The sequence below is a fragment of the Pteropus medius genome, unplaced genomic scaffold (genome assembly GCF_902729225.1).
Source record: "Pteropus medius unplaced genomic scaffold, Ma_sr-lr_union100, whole genome shotgun sequence".
Taxonomy (NCBI): domain Eukaryota; kingdom Metazoa; phylum Chordata; class Mammalia; order Chiroptera; family Pteropodidae; genus Pteropus; species Pteropus medius.
Window position 1 is genome coordinate 6,752,297 of NW_024349796.1, and position 20,319 is coordinate 6,772,615.

The 20,319-nt window shown below is 35.2% G+C and overlaps 1 protein-coding gene across 1 annotated transcript in view; it reads right to left on the reverse strand.

Moving 5' to 3' along the window:
- The window catches only part of DNAH14 (dynein axonemal heavy chain 14), a 209,823-nt gene that overhangs the window by 155,981 nt on the left and 33,523 nt on the right, over positions 1 to 20,319 (reverse strand). Inside the window, exons 10-16 of the mRNA XM_039883632.1 lie at positions 16,309 to 16,426; positions 10,067 to 10,343; positions 9,548 to 9,593; positions 9,359 to 9,456; positions 7,851 to 8,017; positions 6,779 to 7,123; positions 2,303 to 2,644 (exon numbers count right to left, since the gene is read on the reverse strand). Of these exons, the coding sequence (XP_039739566.1) occupies positions 2,303 to 2,644; positions 6,779 to 7,123; positions 7,851 to 8,017; positions 9,359 to 9,456; positions 9,548 to 9,593; positions 10,067 to 10,343; positions 16,309 to 16,426 (1,393 nt within the window). The remainder of the gene's footprint in view (positions 1 to 2,302; positions 2,645 to 6,778; positions 7,124 to 7,850; positions 8,018 to 9,358; positions 9,457 to 9,547; positions 9,594 to 10,066; positions 10,344 to 16,308; positions 16,427 to 20,319) is intronic.

The following is a 20,319-nucleotide window of genomic DNA, read 5'->3' on the forward strand; positions in this document are numbered from 1 at the left end:
CTTCCTTCCTTCCTTCCTTCCTTCCATCTTCCTTCCCTTCCCCTCTCTACCTCCCTCCCTCTTTCTCTCTCTCCCTCTCTTTCTCTCTTTCTTTCTTTTTCTTTCTTTCTTTCTTTCTTTTTGTCCTGTCACATCCCAGCCCTCAAGCAATTCCAGGGTCATATTAGTAGCTGGTGGCAATCAAAGCCTCAGGAGCTGAAACTGCAGGAGAACTTTATTCTCTGTTCAGGTGAGCTGTGGTTCCACAGAGGGTCGATGCTGTTGATTTTTCTGTGTTCTGCTGCTTTGCTCCAGATGCAGTTTTGGAAGTGGATGGGAGAGCACAGTTATAAGGCCCAGCTTTCTAACCAGAGGACTGAGAAGAATCCAAAGAATCTGGAAAATACTGGAAAGATTGTAGAGAGAAAGGTACTCCAGAAAGTGACTGCATAAAATTGGCTATAAACTCTGGGGCTCGCCCCTAAGCTGCACACATACAGATCTGACCCATGTCAGCACGTCAGACTCTGAGACTAAACAGACCACAACCCAGAACAAGACTGACTATAAAATGGTGTACATGTGGTATAAATCCGAACAGCCCTGCAAAGCTGTGCTAACTGAAAATGCAACTACAGCCCAAAGGAAGTGGGTTGGAACATGTCACCTAAACTTCAATCTACTGCCTTCTGAAACAAAAATATCAATGTTCTATGAGATTTAAATAAGACACAGAGTGTTACGGCATATTTATTCCAGAAGATATGATATAAAATTATTCGGTATACAAAAAAATAAGGGAAACTTCAACACACATGGGAAAACATAATCAACAGATACAAATACCTAAATGATATAGATATTAGAATTATCAGACAAAGAATTTAAAGCAGGTGTTATAAAAATGCTGCACCCCCCCCCTCCAAAGATGAATACTCTTAAAAGCAGCAGGAAAATAGAGCATATTAGCAAAGAAAAACAAAAAGTCATAATGAAGAAACGAATGAAAACTTTAGAACTGAAGATCACAATTAAAAAAATGAAAGCTTACTGGATTTGGCTCAACAGCAGGATGGAGATGATAGAGGAAAGAATCAGTGAACTTGAAGACAGATACTTCCTCTGCATAGTTGAGTCCCTCCCAGGGAATCTCCCTGGCCTGAAAATAACTAAGTCACCCAAGATTACACGCCCTCTGCAGGTCCATCCTGGAGGTACAAAGGCCCAGCTTTCTCGCCTCATTCAGAATAACTCTGCAGGGGCATCCCAGGTGTAGAGATTCCCATAGGATCCTTTGACTCATTTGTAGCAATGACAGTACAGTTCAACCTCTCCCTCTGTCCAACCTCGATTCCCTCAGTCTCTGACACTGCTGCTACAAGCACTCGCCAATAAACTTACTGTGACAGATCTCCACTTCCACCAGTGTCCAACCTAACACACTTCACAAACATAAATGGGAGAAATGAGAAACTTTTGTATGTATGTATGTATCCGTACATTTCTAGTAGTATTTTAAAGACTGCAATGGAAGATGTATGTCAGGTACTTTCCTACGACTATATTTTTTATCTTCATTATATTCATTTGCAACAGCACAGATCAACTGTACAGATGGAGAAATTGAAAAAAAAAAGATTAATTGAAACAATTAACATTGTGCCTAGTACACATTAGGTACTCAAAATGTATTGAATAAATTAATGATAACGCGTAATGGTGGCGAGGATAGAGGGGTGGTGAGAAGCAAGGTCCCTGGTGCGTGGCTCTTCCTTGCTGCGCGACCTTAGGCAAGTTACGTGACCCCTTTAAATCTCAGCTGGTTGTTTTTCTTTTCATGTAGATAAAAGGGTAAAGCATTTGGCATAGTTACGGACACTTAGTAAAGGCTCAAGAAATGTTAGGTGTTTGCAGTTTGCTCCTCATGATAAATAAGTGAAGTTGGAACTATCATTACCGTTTGGCCCAGTCTAAGGAAGGCCAAGAAAGGCTTCTGGTTCTCTTAGTCCTTTCCACGCCATGTGCCCCTTTGGTAGTCTGTTGAAGCCTACGAAAAAGGTCACCAGCTTTGATGTCGTTTGCTGTCTATAGTCACTCATAATTGAAGAAATTGCTAAATTTCAGTTAGAGGTTAGCGAAAATAGACATGTAATTTTACTTCCTATTCAAGTGCACAAATCAACAAAATTCTGTTTGTGAATTCCAGGTTAAGAATACATGGGTTAAATTATTTACCTAAGATTCCGTACAAAGAAAATACCTATATGTTTAGGCTTATATGAGACTAATATCAAGCTGAGTTTTAACGAAAACAAAAACTTACCTTGGTTTTTAAATTACTAATGTCGACCCGTAGACTAGTGATATATGCTTCCAAATTGTCTCTGAATTTAATAATAGCAGCATCTTTATTTGTATCACTTAACTTCATAGCAGTTTTTAGTTGACCAAACTTGAGAAGAAGGATTTTATATATGGCAACTTGCTCTTCTGAAATATGGATCTGGTAATACCTTAAAACAGAATACAGTTGAGCAACGGTTGAATATTCTTTTTCTAATTCAGTTATTTTTGAGGAAACTGCACCCAAAAAAGTAAAATGTTCCAAAAATTCTTCTATTTCCGTGGGATCAGATTCCAGCTTTCGCAAAGATGAGTCTACAACCTGAAATCATTTACACATCAATTATGATCATATAATCATTTTTCACTATTTTAGAAGATGAATTATTCTTTTTGATTATCTCCAACTTAATTATAATTTCAGAAAAAGAAAACAAAATCATCTACACATTCTAAATATTTTTAAAATACTGAGGTATTAATATGACCAAATCCTTTCTATTATTGACAGAAATAACTTGAATGTATCTTGCGCATAAAAATGCTACTAAGACATTAAAGAAGTACCATTATGAATAATTTTGTTTCTATGAAATAAATGTAATAATGATAACAAGAGTATGGATGAATGGTGAACAGTGTATAAGTGCTACTGTCTTTTGAGCATTTACGTGCTGGGTTCTTTATACATGATCTAGGTTCTTTATATACATGATCTAAGCTCTTTATATACGCGATCTCAATTTGCTCCGATAGTATGTTTGCTAATAGTTATTTTCTGCATTTTGTACAGAAGGAAACTGACTCTCAGAGGGATTAATTAGCCTAAGATGAGAAATTTATTGAGTCACAGAGCTATGATTCAAACTCAAATCTGAATCCAAATCACATTTGTATCTATTATATGTATTCATTAGAGCATCCATACTTTTTATTATATGTGTATCATTCCATGAAATTTTCAAAAGAATTGTATTTCTATACTCATTATAATTTTATCATATTTTTTTCCTGTTTCAATGACTCTTAAGGAATACTCTGTGCATAATTTTGAAATCAATGTCGTTCAATTTTCAGTTTCACAGCCTTGAATTAATTGCCTGTATATGTCTCTAATTTTCAAACACTTTGTTCTATTTGATTATAAAAGTAACAAATGCTCGTGCAAAAATGCAATACAAAAAAAAGTTTATGAAATATAAAAATACCTATTATTCTATCACCTAGAAACAACCACTGTTAACCCATCAGAAATTTTACTATGGTGTGAATGTGTGTGTGTGTGTGTGTGTGCACGCGTGAGTGTGTGCATGTGAGCATGCGTGAATGAACACACTCTTGCCTACACATTTTTAACACAGGGCTTACATGAACAGGCTTGTGTTTGAATCCCAGCTCCAGTATTTACTAACTGTGAGAACCTAAGCAGACAGATTTATTTGAATAAACCTGGTGTCCTCCTCTGTCGTTCTGAAGATTAAATAATTTAGTCATAGGCTTATAATGGTGCCTGCCACATTTTATCAAAAATGAAACAGAAGACTGAGTAAACAAACACAATTATCTTGACTCCGACCGCAAATCCCAATTAAATTCCAGAAAAAATAACTGTTAAATACAGATCCATATTACAAAGAAACAGATAATTCCAATTTTGTGAAAAAGATGAAATACACACAACTTCCTTTATGTCACTGGTAGTTCATTGATACCAAAACCAGATAAGGATGGTAAAAGAAAATCACAGATCAATTTTACTTACAAGCATAAATGCAAAAATCTTAAAGATTATGTATATGTATGCACATGTGCAATCTGGCAAGCTAAATCTACCAATCTGGATGTGAGACTAACTTTAGAAAGTCAATTTATGTCATTATCCACATTAAAAGATTAAAACAACTGTATGGTTATCTCAAGAGATACATAATAAGCACTTGATAAAAATCACTTATTATAAAAGAATTCTATCACATTAGGAATTCTTTTCAAAATATGAGAACTTCCTTAACCATATTAAGAGAAGCTACCAAAAGTCTCAAAAAATAAAGACACACATGGGGGAATGCAGGAGCTAGAAAGGGGGTGACTAAACAGAACTTTCATAACAGATTCCTAAAAAATCATAGCTCAGAAACAACTTTCTGGAACTAAAAACTATGATTCTTCTGTCTCGTTTCCTCCTTGTGCTTCTTTTGTGATAATTGTATTGCTATTTCTTCAAGTTCGGATTTTTTTCTACAGTGCCTAATCTACTAATCCCATGAAGTGAAATTCCCATTGAAGATATTGTATTTTTCACCAATTTAAGTTACATTTATTTGGCTTTTTATAATCTCTTCCATCTACTTGTCATGTTTGTGTTTTTATTTAAATACTTGTACATAATTAGATAAGCTGTTTAAATGTCTTTGTCCAATAGTCCCATTTTTTTTTTTTTTGGTCATTTCTAGGCCCGTTTTCATTGACTTCGTTTTTCCTCATAGTTGTGAGGCATATTTTTCGTTTGTTTGTTTCTAAGCATATTTAGTAATTGCTGATTGAAGGCCAGGCATTGTTAATGCTACGTTATATGTCTAATTTTTATTGCCTTTATTTAAAAAGTGCTGTCCTTCATTTGGTGAGGTAGTTATTTGCAATTTTTTTTTTCCATAGGAAGGCGAAGTGACTTCTGTGGTTGGTGACTTTGGACGGAGAAACTTGGTAGGCATAGCTGAGGCCTTCTCAAAAACCAGCTTGTCCACAAAGAGTACGTGTTCCTTTCCGCTCACTGTCGTAGAATGACAGTGGCGTGCTGTAGCCACGAGGTTGACAGTTTTTCAGGGCAACCAGTGTTGAGTGGGTTAAGTCGCTAATTCTGGGCTTCAGTTTGGGGAAGGTTAATTTCGAGCAAATAGAAGCCATATACTCCAGGGTCCACATTATTCATTAAGGAAATATTTTTAACTTTTTTCGTCTTAACTTGTTGCCTTATTTTTCAGTTGGTTTAGTACTCAACCAGATGAGAACAGTAATATTATGTCTCCTAAAATTCAATATGTGGGAAGAAGTGTCTGAGTAGCCAAAGGGATGGGCTATAAGCTTGCGGACTTGAGACCCAACCCGTTCAGCTTTTTGCTTGTTCTCCTCTACTACAGAGGACAGGGAGCTTAACCTGGGCCATCTCAGCCAGGTCCTTTTGCGACCCAGTTCTGGCGATGAGAAGGAAAGTGAAATTCACCATGCTGCTTCTTCGGCTTCCCCCTTGTTTCTTTCTACGCCTAGGGTGTGAGCACTGTGCCTCTGTGGCTGCAGTCACCGGCAAGGGGGACGGGGCGGAAAGAACGATGCCGGCACCATAGCTACCGTACCAGCCCTGGCTCCCAACACTCAGACTTCTTTCTGCTCTAGACGAAGCAACTCTTCATTTAATAAACACTATTTTCTGGGTTTTCAGATACTTGTTGGAGAATGCAACCTGAATTAAGTAGAGTAATTTTTGTATATTACAGGATTATTGCGGGTCTAAAGATAATATATATTCCATTATATACAGCACATAGTACCTTTCATCTAATCGACACTTTTTGATCTTTTCTTAAGCTTTTTGCAGCATTAAAAATTGCTACACATTCCCTCCTTCTCAAAACACTCTTGCTTCCTTCCATCTCTCTGGCTGCCCCTCCTCAGTGTACTTCGTGGGCTCCTTTAGCAATCCCCTACATAGTGACATTATTCAGGCTCCTGTTGTTTTTTTCTACTGCCACAACGTGTGTAAACAGGGACATTCTCATTCGCTTTGATGATTTTAATGACCACTTGTATGCTGATCATTTAAACGTTTCCAGTCTAGACTCTCTCCTGGTATCCAGACATGTCTCCCTGAGTATTCTACTCAATTATTACGCAATTGAACAAGCACTATGTGACCTCTCCCAGTGAACTGCAATCACCGACCACCTTGTTGCCTAGAGGCATCTTTAATTTCCATTCTTTCTCTTATCCCTTACGTTGTCAATCGCTAAATCCTGTTGATTCCATCTCTTAAATAGATCTCAGGTCCACATACTTCTCAGACTCCACCTTGCTACTTCCTTGGTTCAAGCTATCGTCACCTCTCCCCCTAGACACAGAATCATCTATCCTCTGCTCTTGTCCCACTCTAATCCATTCTTCACACTGCAGCCATGGTGGTCCCTACAAAAATGCAAATTCCATCATGTCATATCCCTGCTTAAAATCTTGCAACGATTCCCGATAGGAAAAGCAGGTAGAAAGTGATATGGGGCATATTTATAGATATGGTGGTCAGAGAAGGTTTCTTTGAGGAAGCGACATTTGATCAGACCTAAATGCAATGCATATGGGAACTCTCTGAAGATAATACTTATTATGTATGTTTTCTAAGTAGACATTTAAAATTATAACCTACTAATCTTAAAGATTTTCAAGCAATAGGAATTTTCAAAATACTTACTTCCAATAGATGTGTATTCTTTTTTTCAATTATAGATCGCAAGAGGTCGTGGCTTATTTGTATGATATTCTCAACATATGGTAAGCATTCTGACTGATAATCAAGACTTAAAACCTTGAAAATACCAATGCGTTTCTCAATGACCATATTAACGATATGTCTAAGATAGTTTATAAATTTAGCTAGTATCACTTTAAACTGTGTTGATGTTAATTCTTCCATCGATGATATTTTTACACTCATGATTTTGGCCTTTTCTACCATAGTACAATATTTTAAAAACTTGCGGCTGTAATCATTAACTAGGCCCATTTTATCACCAATAATAGTCAGGAGACTCACAATCTATAAATAAAAATGTTAAAAAGTTAGTTAGAATTTTATTTTAAGGGTAAAAATAGTGTGGTCTATATGCTAATAATTTTGTTAAAATATTTAAAATAATAGTTTTACGTGGTTAATTGCATTAAGAACCTCTACTAAATAAATACCTTGGAAACATAAGACTTGAAGAAATTTAGATCACTTTTTTATATTTGGCTTTTATGAAAAGGTTTACAAGGCTATTTAACTATATAATTAGCATGTTATTTTTAGCCATGTACTAGAGATACCAATCAGTTATTCCTTGTTTGTCATCCTGTTTTAGTGTATATGTTCTATGCCCTAGAAAAGGTCAATTCCACACACTATCCAAAGTAGGCACAGCTATCCTAACTGAATCCTAACTGAAGCTAAGACAATTACATTCTCTTGTATATTTGAACAAAAATACCCAGTTAGATAGTAATGGGAAAAGCCAGGGCCATGACAATTCAACATTTCGGCAAGGCAATATTATGAGGGAACCATAAAAAAGAAAGCTCATTTTCATAGTCAAAGTCAGGAAAAAAGCACAGAAATGAAATATCATGAAGAAGACAAATGGGGGGCGATGAGGTGAGAATGATTTTCCAATTGCTGTAACTTATGAGACTCTAATTTTTCATTAAACCCTTTTCATCGAAGAATTTCAGTGCGTTTCTGCTTCTTAAACCGAATGTTCCCTAAGAAAAACTGTTTTTAAACTTACTTTATTTTGGTACGCAGGATCCATTTCAAAAAGGATGTGACAATCTGGCCATGTGGTGTGCTTCTTATAGTCTGTTATATGTCTTTTCTTATCAGGCATATTCATAATTAAAACCAAATCAGTAAAGATGGACAGGCGGGGATCTTTGTAAAGAGGAATAATTTTGGCTAAAATACATAAGTAAAAAGTTAGTAATTTCAGAAGTCCCACTAAAAGCAACACCTTAAAATTATCCATGACATCTAGAACTACTAAAAACTGAGGCTGATTTATTGTGGGAGCTAGATAATATTCTATTTTGATAAATGGAATTTAAAGACAAGTGTAAAAGTTTGAATTTAATATTATGAAAACAAAAGATATCACTCATAGGTAACTGGGTGGTGGTGGGATGAGGCGTGATTAAAATAGAAGCAGAGAATAAGTCATTAAGTTAACAATACTTGGAAGTGTATATGCTATGTGAAGAGCATTATACCATTCTGAGGACACTAAAGACACAGCCTCTACTATCAATGAGTTCACAGTCTAGCTGCAAAATTGGATGTCCACAAGCAAAAACTAAAAAAAAAAAAACCAAAAAACCTTTGACCTATACTTTATGCATTATAAAACATAAACTCAAGATGAATCACATACCTAAATATAAAACACACAACTATAAATCTAGGAGAAATTACAGGAAAAATCTGTGTGACCTTGAGTTAGACAGAGTTAGATACAAAACTAAAAGCATCATCTATAAAAGACAGAAAAAGAATAAGCTATACTTTCTCAAAATTAAGGAGTTTAGCTCTGTGAAAAAGAATGGAAAGATAAAGCACAGGCTGGCAGAAAATGTTTGCAAATCTTATTATCTGATAAGGAACTTGTATCCAGAGCACATATAAAGACCTCTCACAACTCAACAGTAAGTATAGTGAGGAAAGACTGGATTCTTGAGGCCTGCCAAAAGAAATCAAATAATGCACTGGATCCCAGCTCAGGCCAGAGAGAGGGTCCTCGGAATTCAGCAAACCATCATGATGGGACTAGAGGATGCCACAGCAATTAGGGAGCTGCAGAGGATCCTGCTTAGATTGTGCAGAAAGGATAAGTTCATTGGTCAGGCTAGTAATTACCATGTAATTTCAGACTGTGTACACGCAGCTGGAAAAGAATTAATAAAAATCTACTTGAGGTGGAAATAATATCTTTGTTTTACTGTGACATCTAAGATATTGCTTATTTAAGTCTCATAAAATTCCGTTGAAATTATTGAAAAAAATCCAGGCCTTCACCATTTTCCTGATTCCCATCTTTTATGCACTCTATGATTATGTGTATAATTCACACATAGTTCCAAATAATTCCCAATTCACACTGACTGATCTCAAAGAGTATAAATTTATAATCTCCTAATATATCGTAGTGTCTGCCACATCCCTGGGTAAAAGCATCAAATGCCTAAATTTAAGTAAACATTGCCAAAGAAGACAATGTATCTAATTAACCCTTAAAATACTTACTTATACATTTTTCAATATCAGTCACCATTTTTTGAATTTTTATTGAAAACTCCAATCTGTTGGGAGCAATAAAGAGATTTGTAGGAAATTCTAAAAATCTAAGAGAGAAAACAATAAAAGCACATTTCAGGAGAATGAAGTAACTAACATATAAAATTACTTGAAATTTCAAAAACGTTTACTACTTACTCATCATACGTGTATTTATTCTTAAACTCAGTCACCACTTCTATGTCTATTAGAATCCATCGAAAGAAAGAGAGAATAAAAAAATTGATTGATATTTATATCCGCTAAATGGCAACTTGATATGTGTCAATGCTTTCCAAATAGCCTAAGAATAAACTTGAAAGGTCATTTTAAAGAGTTTTCAAACAGTACACCCCACCCCCAGATTTTGATTAATGAGGTCTCAGATGGAATCCAAGGGTCTGCATTTTTAACAAGCATCCCAAGAAGGGGGTCCTCAGGTCCCCTCAGTTAGAAATGGCACGTGTACTGAGATAAAAATGAACAATGGCATTCTTATCCACAGGCACCGCAAAGGGCCTGTAAGTAGATGCTCACCTGGAGCATTCTTCCTTACACATTTATAAAAATCGTAACCCACTAACCGATAATACGTAAATGACTACGTTTTCTCTCACTTGTTTATTGTCTGGCTGTTAGGACACTTCCCTTCAGTCTTTATAGTCTCATACGTCTTACCTGAAAAAATTTTTTCGAGGTTGTAACTAAACTTTTTTGGTTTCATGATCGGAAGTTCTTCACTTGACTGTTTGATGACAAAATTGACTTCATTCATCGACATTTCGTCATCTTCACACATCACAGATTTTTCGGAGCACTTGTCAAGCTCAGAAAAATTCTCTGTAGAATTTTCTGAAGAATCGCTCTCAGCAGGAATTCTCAAGTGTAGATTTACTTCAAATATTGGTGCATATGTTTTTCTCAAATCTTTATTCACTTTAATACTATTCAGAATCTAATTCAACAGATATGTTAGAGTTCCAGTGACGATGTATTAACTAAAAGAACACTTCTTTTAATTTAAGATAATACAGACCTAAATTTTAAATGACAAATAACTTCAGTATAACTGAATAACATTGTATTACCATATAACTGGTCTATGCATGTTAAAAATAAGTAAATTAATATAAAATAGATGATATATTAAAACACAGTAGTCCTCCCTGAAAAAAACTGTGTAAATTGAAGGTAGAGTAGCCACATGTTAATTATTTTAGAACTTATTAAAACTATAAATTCTATCCCAAGAAATTTTGAGTTAAAAAGTCAGGAGCAAGGCCCAGAAATCTGAATCATTTAAAAGCTGAACAGGTGACTCTACTGTGTACTCAGATTTAAGACTTACAAATCAGGAATATATTTCAAAGTCATGACTACAGGTCTTAGCTCTTCACTTTAACTTGCAGTAGCATAGTCATCCCTATGGAAGAATACCCAGTATTTTAGGTATAAATATCTCATTTACACAACGTCATTGCTCTTAGGCTCTGTCTAGGCATGGGTTCTCAACTTACTGATCCCTCATATCCCATAAGCAATCTGTTGTGCTTGTGTTTCTCAGTGTGGTCATCTGAACCACCTGTTAGAACCCCAACCATTAGTTCTAGCATTAACAAAGAATTTTGTGCAGGAAGTTAACAGCATAAATAAAACGCCATTAGCAGCCTATTAAGCTGCTGAAGAGAGAGCCCATGCTACAGGTGATTTTCGAGCCTTAAAAGTTCTACACGAATGGGCACAGAGTTTCTGTCTGGGATGATGTAAAGTTCTAGAAATGGACTGTGGTGATGGTTAGATGATATTGTACTAACGTACTAATGTATACGAAGATCACGCTGAAAAATGGTTAAAATGGTAAATTTTATGTTATGTTTATTAAAAAAAGTTCATACAGATAATTCCAAATGAATAATGTGTTGCAAAGCTTATTCTGGAAAATAACCTCTCACTGTGGAAATGGTTGAACCTCAAGCCCTATATACCTTCTAATATTATAGTAAACAAATATTTTGCATAGAATCATTCTCAAAATATGTATAGTTACCATTTGATATAGTGTACTTATATCAGATACATAAGTATACTTGACATAGTACTTAGAGTACGCTATTTGATATAGCATAGTTACTATTTGATGAGTGCTTGCCACATCCAACGCACTATAGTAAATGAATCACCTTCACCTCATTCATCCTCATAGTAACCCTGAGATAGAAATTATTCCTCCGATTGCACATAAGAAGAAAGTGAGACTCAGGAAGCTTATATCAATTTGTCAGAGGCTGTACTGCTAGCGTATGCTAAGGCTGGAGTTTGGTCATGGGTCTATGAGTTCAAAGCCCACAGTTAAAAACTAGAGTTTGAAAATCTTTTTATAAGAAAGACTTTTTTTTTCACTGTCATGCTTTTTGAGCCAGCAGGAATGGATCAATAACTAGTTTGATTTCCTCTAAAGTGTAAACTGAACGGAACTATAACTTCTGCAGCATGCACTGGGGAGTGAAGGGAGGACTTTAGCCATATCTCTTTCTTCAGAGTCACATCTGTATGTCCAACATCCTAACAGAAATTTTCACCTGGTTGCCCACAGGTACCTCTGACTCGACATATTCCAAAATAATTATCTTTTTTATCTTGGACTCGACACTAGAATGAGCTCCAAAAAGCAGTCCACCCCAACATGAGGCTAAAACAGGAGCAAACCAAGGTTAGATTCTACGGGCAAAGTGAGAACAAGATGCTAAAACCTGGGCTGCATGGGACAGATGGAGTAGTAGCAAGTTCACGAGGCTGTAGACATCAAATCTAATCACTAGCAAACTGGAAAATCAGAATCAGCGTTGAATTCGATGGCATAAAAATTAAGAATTTACATTACCAACGATCTATAGGTAAAGTTAACGGATGGGGACAAAGTTGAGAGGTAATAGTTACAGTCTAAAATTAACAAAGAATCAGTATCTAGAATATACAAGAAAGTCCTCAAAATCAGTAAGAACCCCAATAGAAAAAAAAAAGCTTCAAAAGACAGCTATAAGCAATTCAAAGAAGGAAAATTAAAATAGTTAATATCCATGTGAAGCCTCAGTAGTCAAGACCGAAATAGAAATACAAAGTGAGACACCACTTAGGACACAGTAGACCGGTGACAGTTAAACAGGCACCAGCTATGGAGCAAGGATATGGAGAGATGCACTAGTAATGGGACTGTGCCTCCTACTCCTGCTGGAGAGCGGGGCGGCAGTACTTTAAAGTAAACTGCATACATCCTACGACCCGGCAACCTACTCTCAAATATGGGTAACAAAGAGAGATTATTATCCAGTCCAACAGGAACGCCTGTCAAGAGGCTGTTTATCCACTGCCTTGTCAGTGGGAGGACAGACTTGGCAGCAACTTAAGTGTCGGGAGGAGTACAGATGTATAAAATCTGACGTATGAAAATATCATGTAACAATCATGGACAATAAATTATATGTGTGTGTATATACTTACATAGACTGGGTCTCCCGGGAAGCGAACCCTGAGACAGGCAGGATGTGTACGAAGGAGCTCACTTGGATCAATACCCGTAGAAGGGGGTGAAAGGAAGCAGAGTAAATAGAGGGGCAAGCTGAGCTGTGCTATTCTTTATCAAGTTGAAGAAGTTCCTCTCTCTTCCGAGTTTACTGAGAGTTTTTACCATGAATGGGTGTTATATTTTGTCATGCTTTTTCTGTATCTATTGCTATGATTATGTAATTTTTTGCTCTTTAGCCTGTCGATGTAATGGATTATATTAGTTGATTTTCAAATGTTGAACTAGCCTTGCATACCTGGGATAAATCCCACTTGAAAGGCTATTTCTATTCAATGTTGGATTTAATTTGCTAATATTTCATTGAGGATTTTTGTTCCTATGTTCATGAGAGATATTGGTCTGTAACTCCCTTTTCTTGTAATGCCTTCATCTGGTTTGGTAATAAGGTAGCACTGGTCTCATAAAATAAGTTAGAAAGTATTCCATCTGCTTCTATCCTCTGTAAAATATCTTCCTTAAATGTTTGCTGAAATTTACCAGTGAACTCATCTGAGCCTGAAGCTGATAAGTTTTCATTGTGTTAAAAATTTTTTTCTCATGTTAGACACATTTAACAAAATGAAAAACAAACAAAAGCATTAGAATTTATATTTTCAGTGTATGACAAATAATTACGGTCTACATTTTATAAATAATTTTTGTGAATCAATAAGAAAAAAGAAAACATCAGAAAAATGGGAAAAGACATTAAAAAGTCATAAAAAAGAGAACTATAAATAGCTACTGAGCATAAGAAAACTGTTCCATATTCTGAATAATATATGTAAAAATTAAGACTAGTTAATTCAGGTTTTCAGCTATCAATAGGCAATAGCCAGTATAAAATAGGGTATACTTAAGAGGAAGTCCTTAAGAGAATTAGTATAACCTTGTCTGGATAGAAATTCTGCAATGCATATCAATAGTTTTAAAAAGGTCCATAGGGTTGATTTAATGTTAATCCTCAAGAAAAAAATTAAAACAGTGCATAGATTTTTATCTTGAAATATTTCTACTTGAAAGCGTTCATAAAAGAACTAGTAGAATCAACTAAAATAGCAATTCCTTTAGAGTACAGGTTGGCGATAGAAGGCACTTAGGTTAAATCTAACCCCTCAAAAAGGACAAGATTTTCAAGAAAAAATTATAAAAGCATTGAAAGACATTAAAGAAGACTAAAATAACACAACCACGGTAGGAAAGCTCAATATCATAAAAGCTCACCGCAAAATTGTATGTTCTAGGCAATTTCATTCGAAATCTACATAGGATTTGATTCCAAAATGTATATGGAAATGCAAATGGCTGAAAATAGGCAAGACACTCCTACAGAGGAGAAGGCTGATTGTAAAGCGATAGCATTAATCCATTGCGGATGTGGCACAGTAATAGGCAACTATGTCCACAGACCAGAATAAGAGTCTAGGAACAGAAGACACGCATATATGGAAATATACGGTAAATGATAAAGAAAGAGCGGGCACTACAGATCAGCAGGGAAAGAATGTAAATAAATTGTGCTTGGGTGATAGTTATTCACATAGAAATAAATAAAAATGGATCCTGCTCACACACTACACACACACACACACACACACACACGCACACACACACACACACACACATCCAGATAAATTAAAGACAAATGTGAAGAACTTTAAAATTTTTATAAGAAAATGCAAAATATCTCTATGACCTCAAGATGATGAATAATTTCAAACACTAACATAAATGAAAGGATTAATAAATCGATTACATTGAAATTAAGAATTATTGATAATCAAAATAGAAAGGAATAAAAATAACAAGCCATCTAGTAGGATAATTGCAGTATATTTATAAAGAATTCCCACAAAATAAGAAACAACTCAACAGATTAACGTGCAAAAGACACAGAGGATGAAATATGAGTCTCCAATAACATTTAAAAAATACACCGCCAAACTGCTAATAAAGGAAACACAAATTAAAACTGCAGTAAAGTGCCATTTTGTTCCCATCTGATTGGCAAAGAAATTACCTCTTGGTGAGAACTGGTGAGGATCTAGCAATAAAATCTTACGTATTGCTAATGATTGTTTAATTGGTATAAGCACTTGGAAAAACAATTTTGCATTACTCAGCACAGTTGGAAAAAAAATATGCCTTTTTGCTCAGAAATTTCACTCTTTAGCAACCAACCAACCAACCAATCAATAGTAAAGGAGACATATACAAGAATGTTCATAGCAGAATTATACATAATAGCAAAAACAAAGACTAACAAAAACCAAAATTTCCTTCAACAGTAGAATGAGTAAATAAACTGTTTCATTAAGAAAGGATACACAGAAGACAATAAAGACTTTTGAGCTGGATAAGGTCTAATATGGGTGTTTGCTTAATTATACTTTAAATTGCACATGTGCACTATACCTTTGCAAGTACGATATACTTAATAACGACTTTACAAATAAAGTGCATATATATTGTACAAAACTTCAGGCTATATAAAAATGCACATATAAGAAAGTAAAAATTATCTAGAGTCCCACCACCCACAGATAACCATTGTTATTTTGTTGCACGTTTCCAGACTTCAAATCAGGTAAATGTGCATATTTAACATTACCTAATACATGTGGACATTTTCTGCTGTTACCAAACCTACCTAAAAATATGTGTATATAAAGTACATATTATACAGTGCTCTCTCATAAAAATGCTGCTTTGGCCGAATAGGACAAGCATCTACCATATAGAGTTTAATCCCAAGAACATAATGCCAGGTGGGGAGAGGGAGGTATAATTCTTCATGGCAAGAAAAGATTTCCTATTTCAATAATTTTCACATTTGGCTTTTGCCATTTTTAAGTTAATGACACAATCAAAGAAACTACTCCAGAAAGAAGCAAAGAGAGTTGGATGTATACAGGAGCGGGGGCTGGAGGGGTGGCTGCTACTTTAGGTCGAGTGGCCTCCCCTGACCATAGCCGTGGACAGCAGCGTACCGCATCACTCCGTGGTTCCTTATCCTCCCTTGTTTTCCCTCATAGTGCTCATGACTTTATCTGCCTCCCTCGGCAGGCTATAAGCTGCAGTGGATCTGTTCTGCCCGCTGCTGCCTTTCAGTGCCTAATTCAGTTCCTGGTATGTAGGAAGCATTCAGCGGTCCATGAACAAATGGACCAAATGAGATAAGTGTGATTATAGCTTTCTACAGGGAGCAGGTGTGTGAATTTGTTTGGGGCAGGAAATTGTATTATTCATAAATCCTATTTTTAATTCTAAAACTGATTCATTTCACTTATTATTTACTTATTTTTCATTCATTCATTCGTTAAAAATCTGTGTTTATATTTTTCAAAGACCGTTTTACCTCATTAATATCAGCTTCTGTTTTTACTTCGGACTTTAGAACAGAAGTAGCACGTAAGTGTGAATAAACGGGTTCTTCACATTCGCTTGTTGTCTTTCCAGAGATGTCCTTGTATATTCTAGATTAAGAAATGGGAAGAAAAAAAGTATTTTTAAACTCTTCTATCTCATGAATGTCCAGAATGCATAAATGACATTGATCCAAAGAAGATACACGTATGGCCAATAAGTACATGAAAAGATGCTTAGCATCATCCATCATTAGGGGAATACAGATCAAGACCTCAAGTTAGTATGCACAGTATATTTTTGAAAAGGAAAATAATAGTGTCGGTGAGGCAGAAATCTGGTCCTTTGATGGTGAAAATTAAAACGGTACAGCTACTGCGGATGACAGGAGGAAGTTCCTCAAGAAGCTAAATGTGGGATCAGCACGTGGTCCAGAGAATCCACCTCCGGGTACGTAAACAAAAAGAATTAAAAGCAGGAACTCGAACAGATATTTGCACATCTATGTTCATGCACCATTTCCCACAATAGCCCAAATGTTAAAACAACCCAAATATCCATCAACAGATGAATGGATAAACAAAATGTGATGTATACATACAATGGGATATTATTCGGCCTTAAGAAGGAAAGAAACTGATACATGCTACAGACTTTGAAAACATCATGCTAAATGAAATAAGCAAAAGACAACTACTGTATGATCTGCTTATATGAGGTACTTAGAACAGGTCAATTCACAGAGACAGAAAGTATAATAGAGGTTACGAGGGCCTGGTGGGGGCTGTGCACAGAGTATGAGGAGTCATTGTTTAATCCATAAAGTTTCAGTTTGGGATGATGAAAAAGTTCCGAAAATGGATATACTGATGGTTGCATAATGCTGAATGTACTTAATGCCACTGAATTACACACTTAAAAATGGTTAGAATGATAAGTTGTATGTTATTTATATTTACTATCATGAAAAATTCCTATATCTCATTTCAAGAAGATGGGGAGATAAAAATATTCTATAAGCCTCAATGTGGGGGAGGGGGGGAGAAATAGAAAAAGGGAACATTTTATAGAAAAGTAAATATTTACAAATATATATACTAATAGGGAAATAGAATTTTAATCCTAATTATTAGAAAGATGGAGAAGTCATAAACATACCAAAATGCAGAAAGTACTCTAAATCTTAAGGTGAAAGGGGGCATTGGGAATTAAGAGATATATGACCGAAATCAGCAAAAGTAGGAAAACTGGAAAAGGAAAGAGGTAACAAAGTCAAATAAATAATGAGATAAATAAAATGAAAGAAATAAAATTGAAGACCATCAGTCACATTCACTAAATGTGAATAGGTTCAATTTTCCTACATTCTTTGTATTGTCTCCTGCTCAGACTGTGCTGCTTTTAATAAAAAATTATTTTTATAAAAAAAAGGCAGAAACTATCAGATTGGGTTAAAAAGCAAAATCAAGCCATCATAAGATAAGATTCATATTTGAATATGAGATGAAAAAGTAAGGTTAAAAAATAAAGCTATTGGGAGTTTCTGGCAGCAAAAGAATAGCGTGAAATCATTTTTTAAAATTGATGTACCACTGACATATGACCTTAGTTTCAGATATACAGTACGATTCAATATTTGTATTTACTGTGAAATGATCAACACGACAAGTCTAGTTACCATTCATCACCATACGAAGTTATAGTTTTTTTTCCCTTGGGATGAGATCTTTTAAGATTTACTCTCTTAGCAACTTTCAAACATGAAACACGATATTATCGACTATACTCACTGTACTGTACATCATATCCCCAAGACGTATATTTCATAACCGGAAGTTTGTTTTCTCTGACCCCTTCACCCATTTTGCCCATTCCCCCACCCCAGTTCCCTCTGATATTATCAGACTACTCACTCACTGTACTGTACATATCCCCAAGACGTATATTTCATAACCGGAAGTTTGTTTTCTCTGACCCCTTCACCCATTTTGCCCATTCCCCCACCCCAGTTCCCTCTGGGAACCCACAGCGTGTTCTCTGTATCTATGAGTTTTGTTTGTTTTGTTTTTAGATTCTACATATGAGATCATACGATATTTGTCCTTCTCTGTCTAACAAGGTCCATCCATGGTGTCATAAATGGCAAGACTGCATCCTTTTCATGACTGAGTAGTATTCCATTGTGTGCGTGTGTGTAGATGTACATATCCTTGTGTGTGTATCTCACCTCTTCTTCATCCATTCATCCACTGATGGACACTTAGGTTGTTTCCATATCTTAGCTATTGTAAATAATACTGCCATGAACATAGGAATGCATAGATCTGTTCAAGTTAGTGTTTTAATTTTTCTTCAGATAAATTCATAGAAGTGGAATTTCTGGATCATATGGTAGTTCTATTTTTAATATTTTGAGGAACTTCCATCCTGCTTTCCATAGTGGCTGCACCAATATACATTCCCACCAACAGTACATGAGGGTTCCCTTTTCTCCACATCCTCACCAAAACTTGTTATTTCTTGTCTTTTTGAAAACAGCCATTCTAACAGATGTGAGGTGGTATCTCATTGTAGTTTTGATTTGCATTTCCCTGATGATTAGTGATGCCGAGCATCTTTTCATGTACCTGTTGGCCATTTGTACAATTTATTTGGAAAAATGTCTAGTCAGATCTTCTGCCGATTTTTTAATTGGCTCTTTTTTTTTGCTATTGAGTCGTATGAATTCTTGATATATTTCGGAAGTCAACTTCTTACTAAATGTATAATTAGCAAATCTCTCCTCCCATTGGTAGGCTGCCTTATCATTTTGTTGGTGGCTTCCTTTGTTGTGCAGTATTCTGATGTAGTCTCACTTGTTTCTTTTTGCTTTTTGGAGTCAGATCCAATAAATCAGTGCCAAGACCTATGTCAAGGAGCTTACTGTCTATGTTTTCTTTCAAGAAACAGTGCTGGGAAAATTGTATATCAATTTGCTAAAGGATAAACTTAAACCGCTGTCTCACACTATATACAAAAATCAACACAAGATACATCAAAGATCTAAAGGCAAGAGCTGAAATTGTAAAACATTAGAAGAAAACATAGGTATAAACCTTCGTGACCCTGAATTAGGCAATGATTTCTTAGAATTTAAACCTCAAACACAATCTAAAGAAATAAAGAAATAAAGAAAGAAATTGGGCTTCTTCAAAATTACTTTTATGACCCAAAGGACATTTTCAAGAAGGTGGAATTAGAACCCAACTGGTCTGACCCCACAGAAAGATGTACTTGAACCACTACCCATATATTCCTCCTATAACATAAAAAAGTGTATACAGGACATGTTGTATTTTTTTAAATGAGCTATAAATAGTACACTATGATGATAAAAACAGGAAGACATATAGAAAAAGTCTAGAAGAAATTACACCAAAATAATAAGACACTGTGTTTAAGTGATGGAATTAGGGTGATTTTTGTTTTGCAAATTTTCTGGAATATAATGAATTAACTATAATAATATATTTTTTTAAATTATGTTAAGAATTAAAGACTTTTCCTAAACACACATACACAGTTTTAGAAGAAATGAAATGATAATGTGCTATCACTAAATAGTTGTATTCGTACAAGTTAGAGTCCCAGCACTGATTAAAATCAGTTATGAGACCTTAGATAAGTGATTTAAGCTCTGTGGATTCAGTAATAAACTAGGAAAAAAAACAACATATTATCTATCTTCAAAATTTTATGAATTGATATATCTTTAACTCTCTAGTGATGAGACTAAAACTAATTTGACTAAAATGATACTGCTAAATTAACAGTTTGGACATACAGTAGTCCACAATTTCAATTACAGTCCATATTTCACAAATAATAGACTCAGTTGTGAAGATAAGAAAAATGTTTTCAAAACACTAATAGTTAAATAGAAGTTGGAAATATTTTATACTCAATAGATCTTACTATGGAATTGACTCAAATTCCAACTGAAATTTGTGGCACCTTCAAGAAT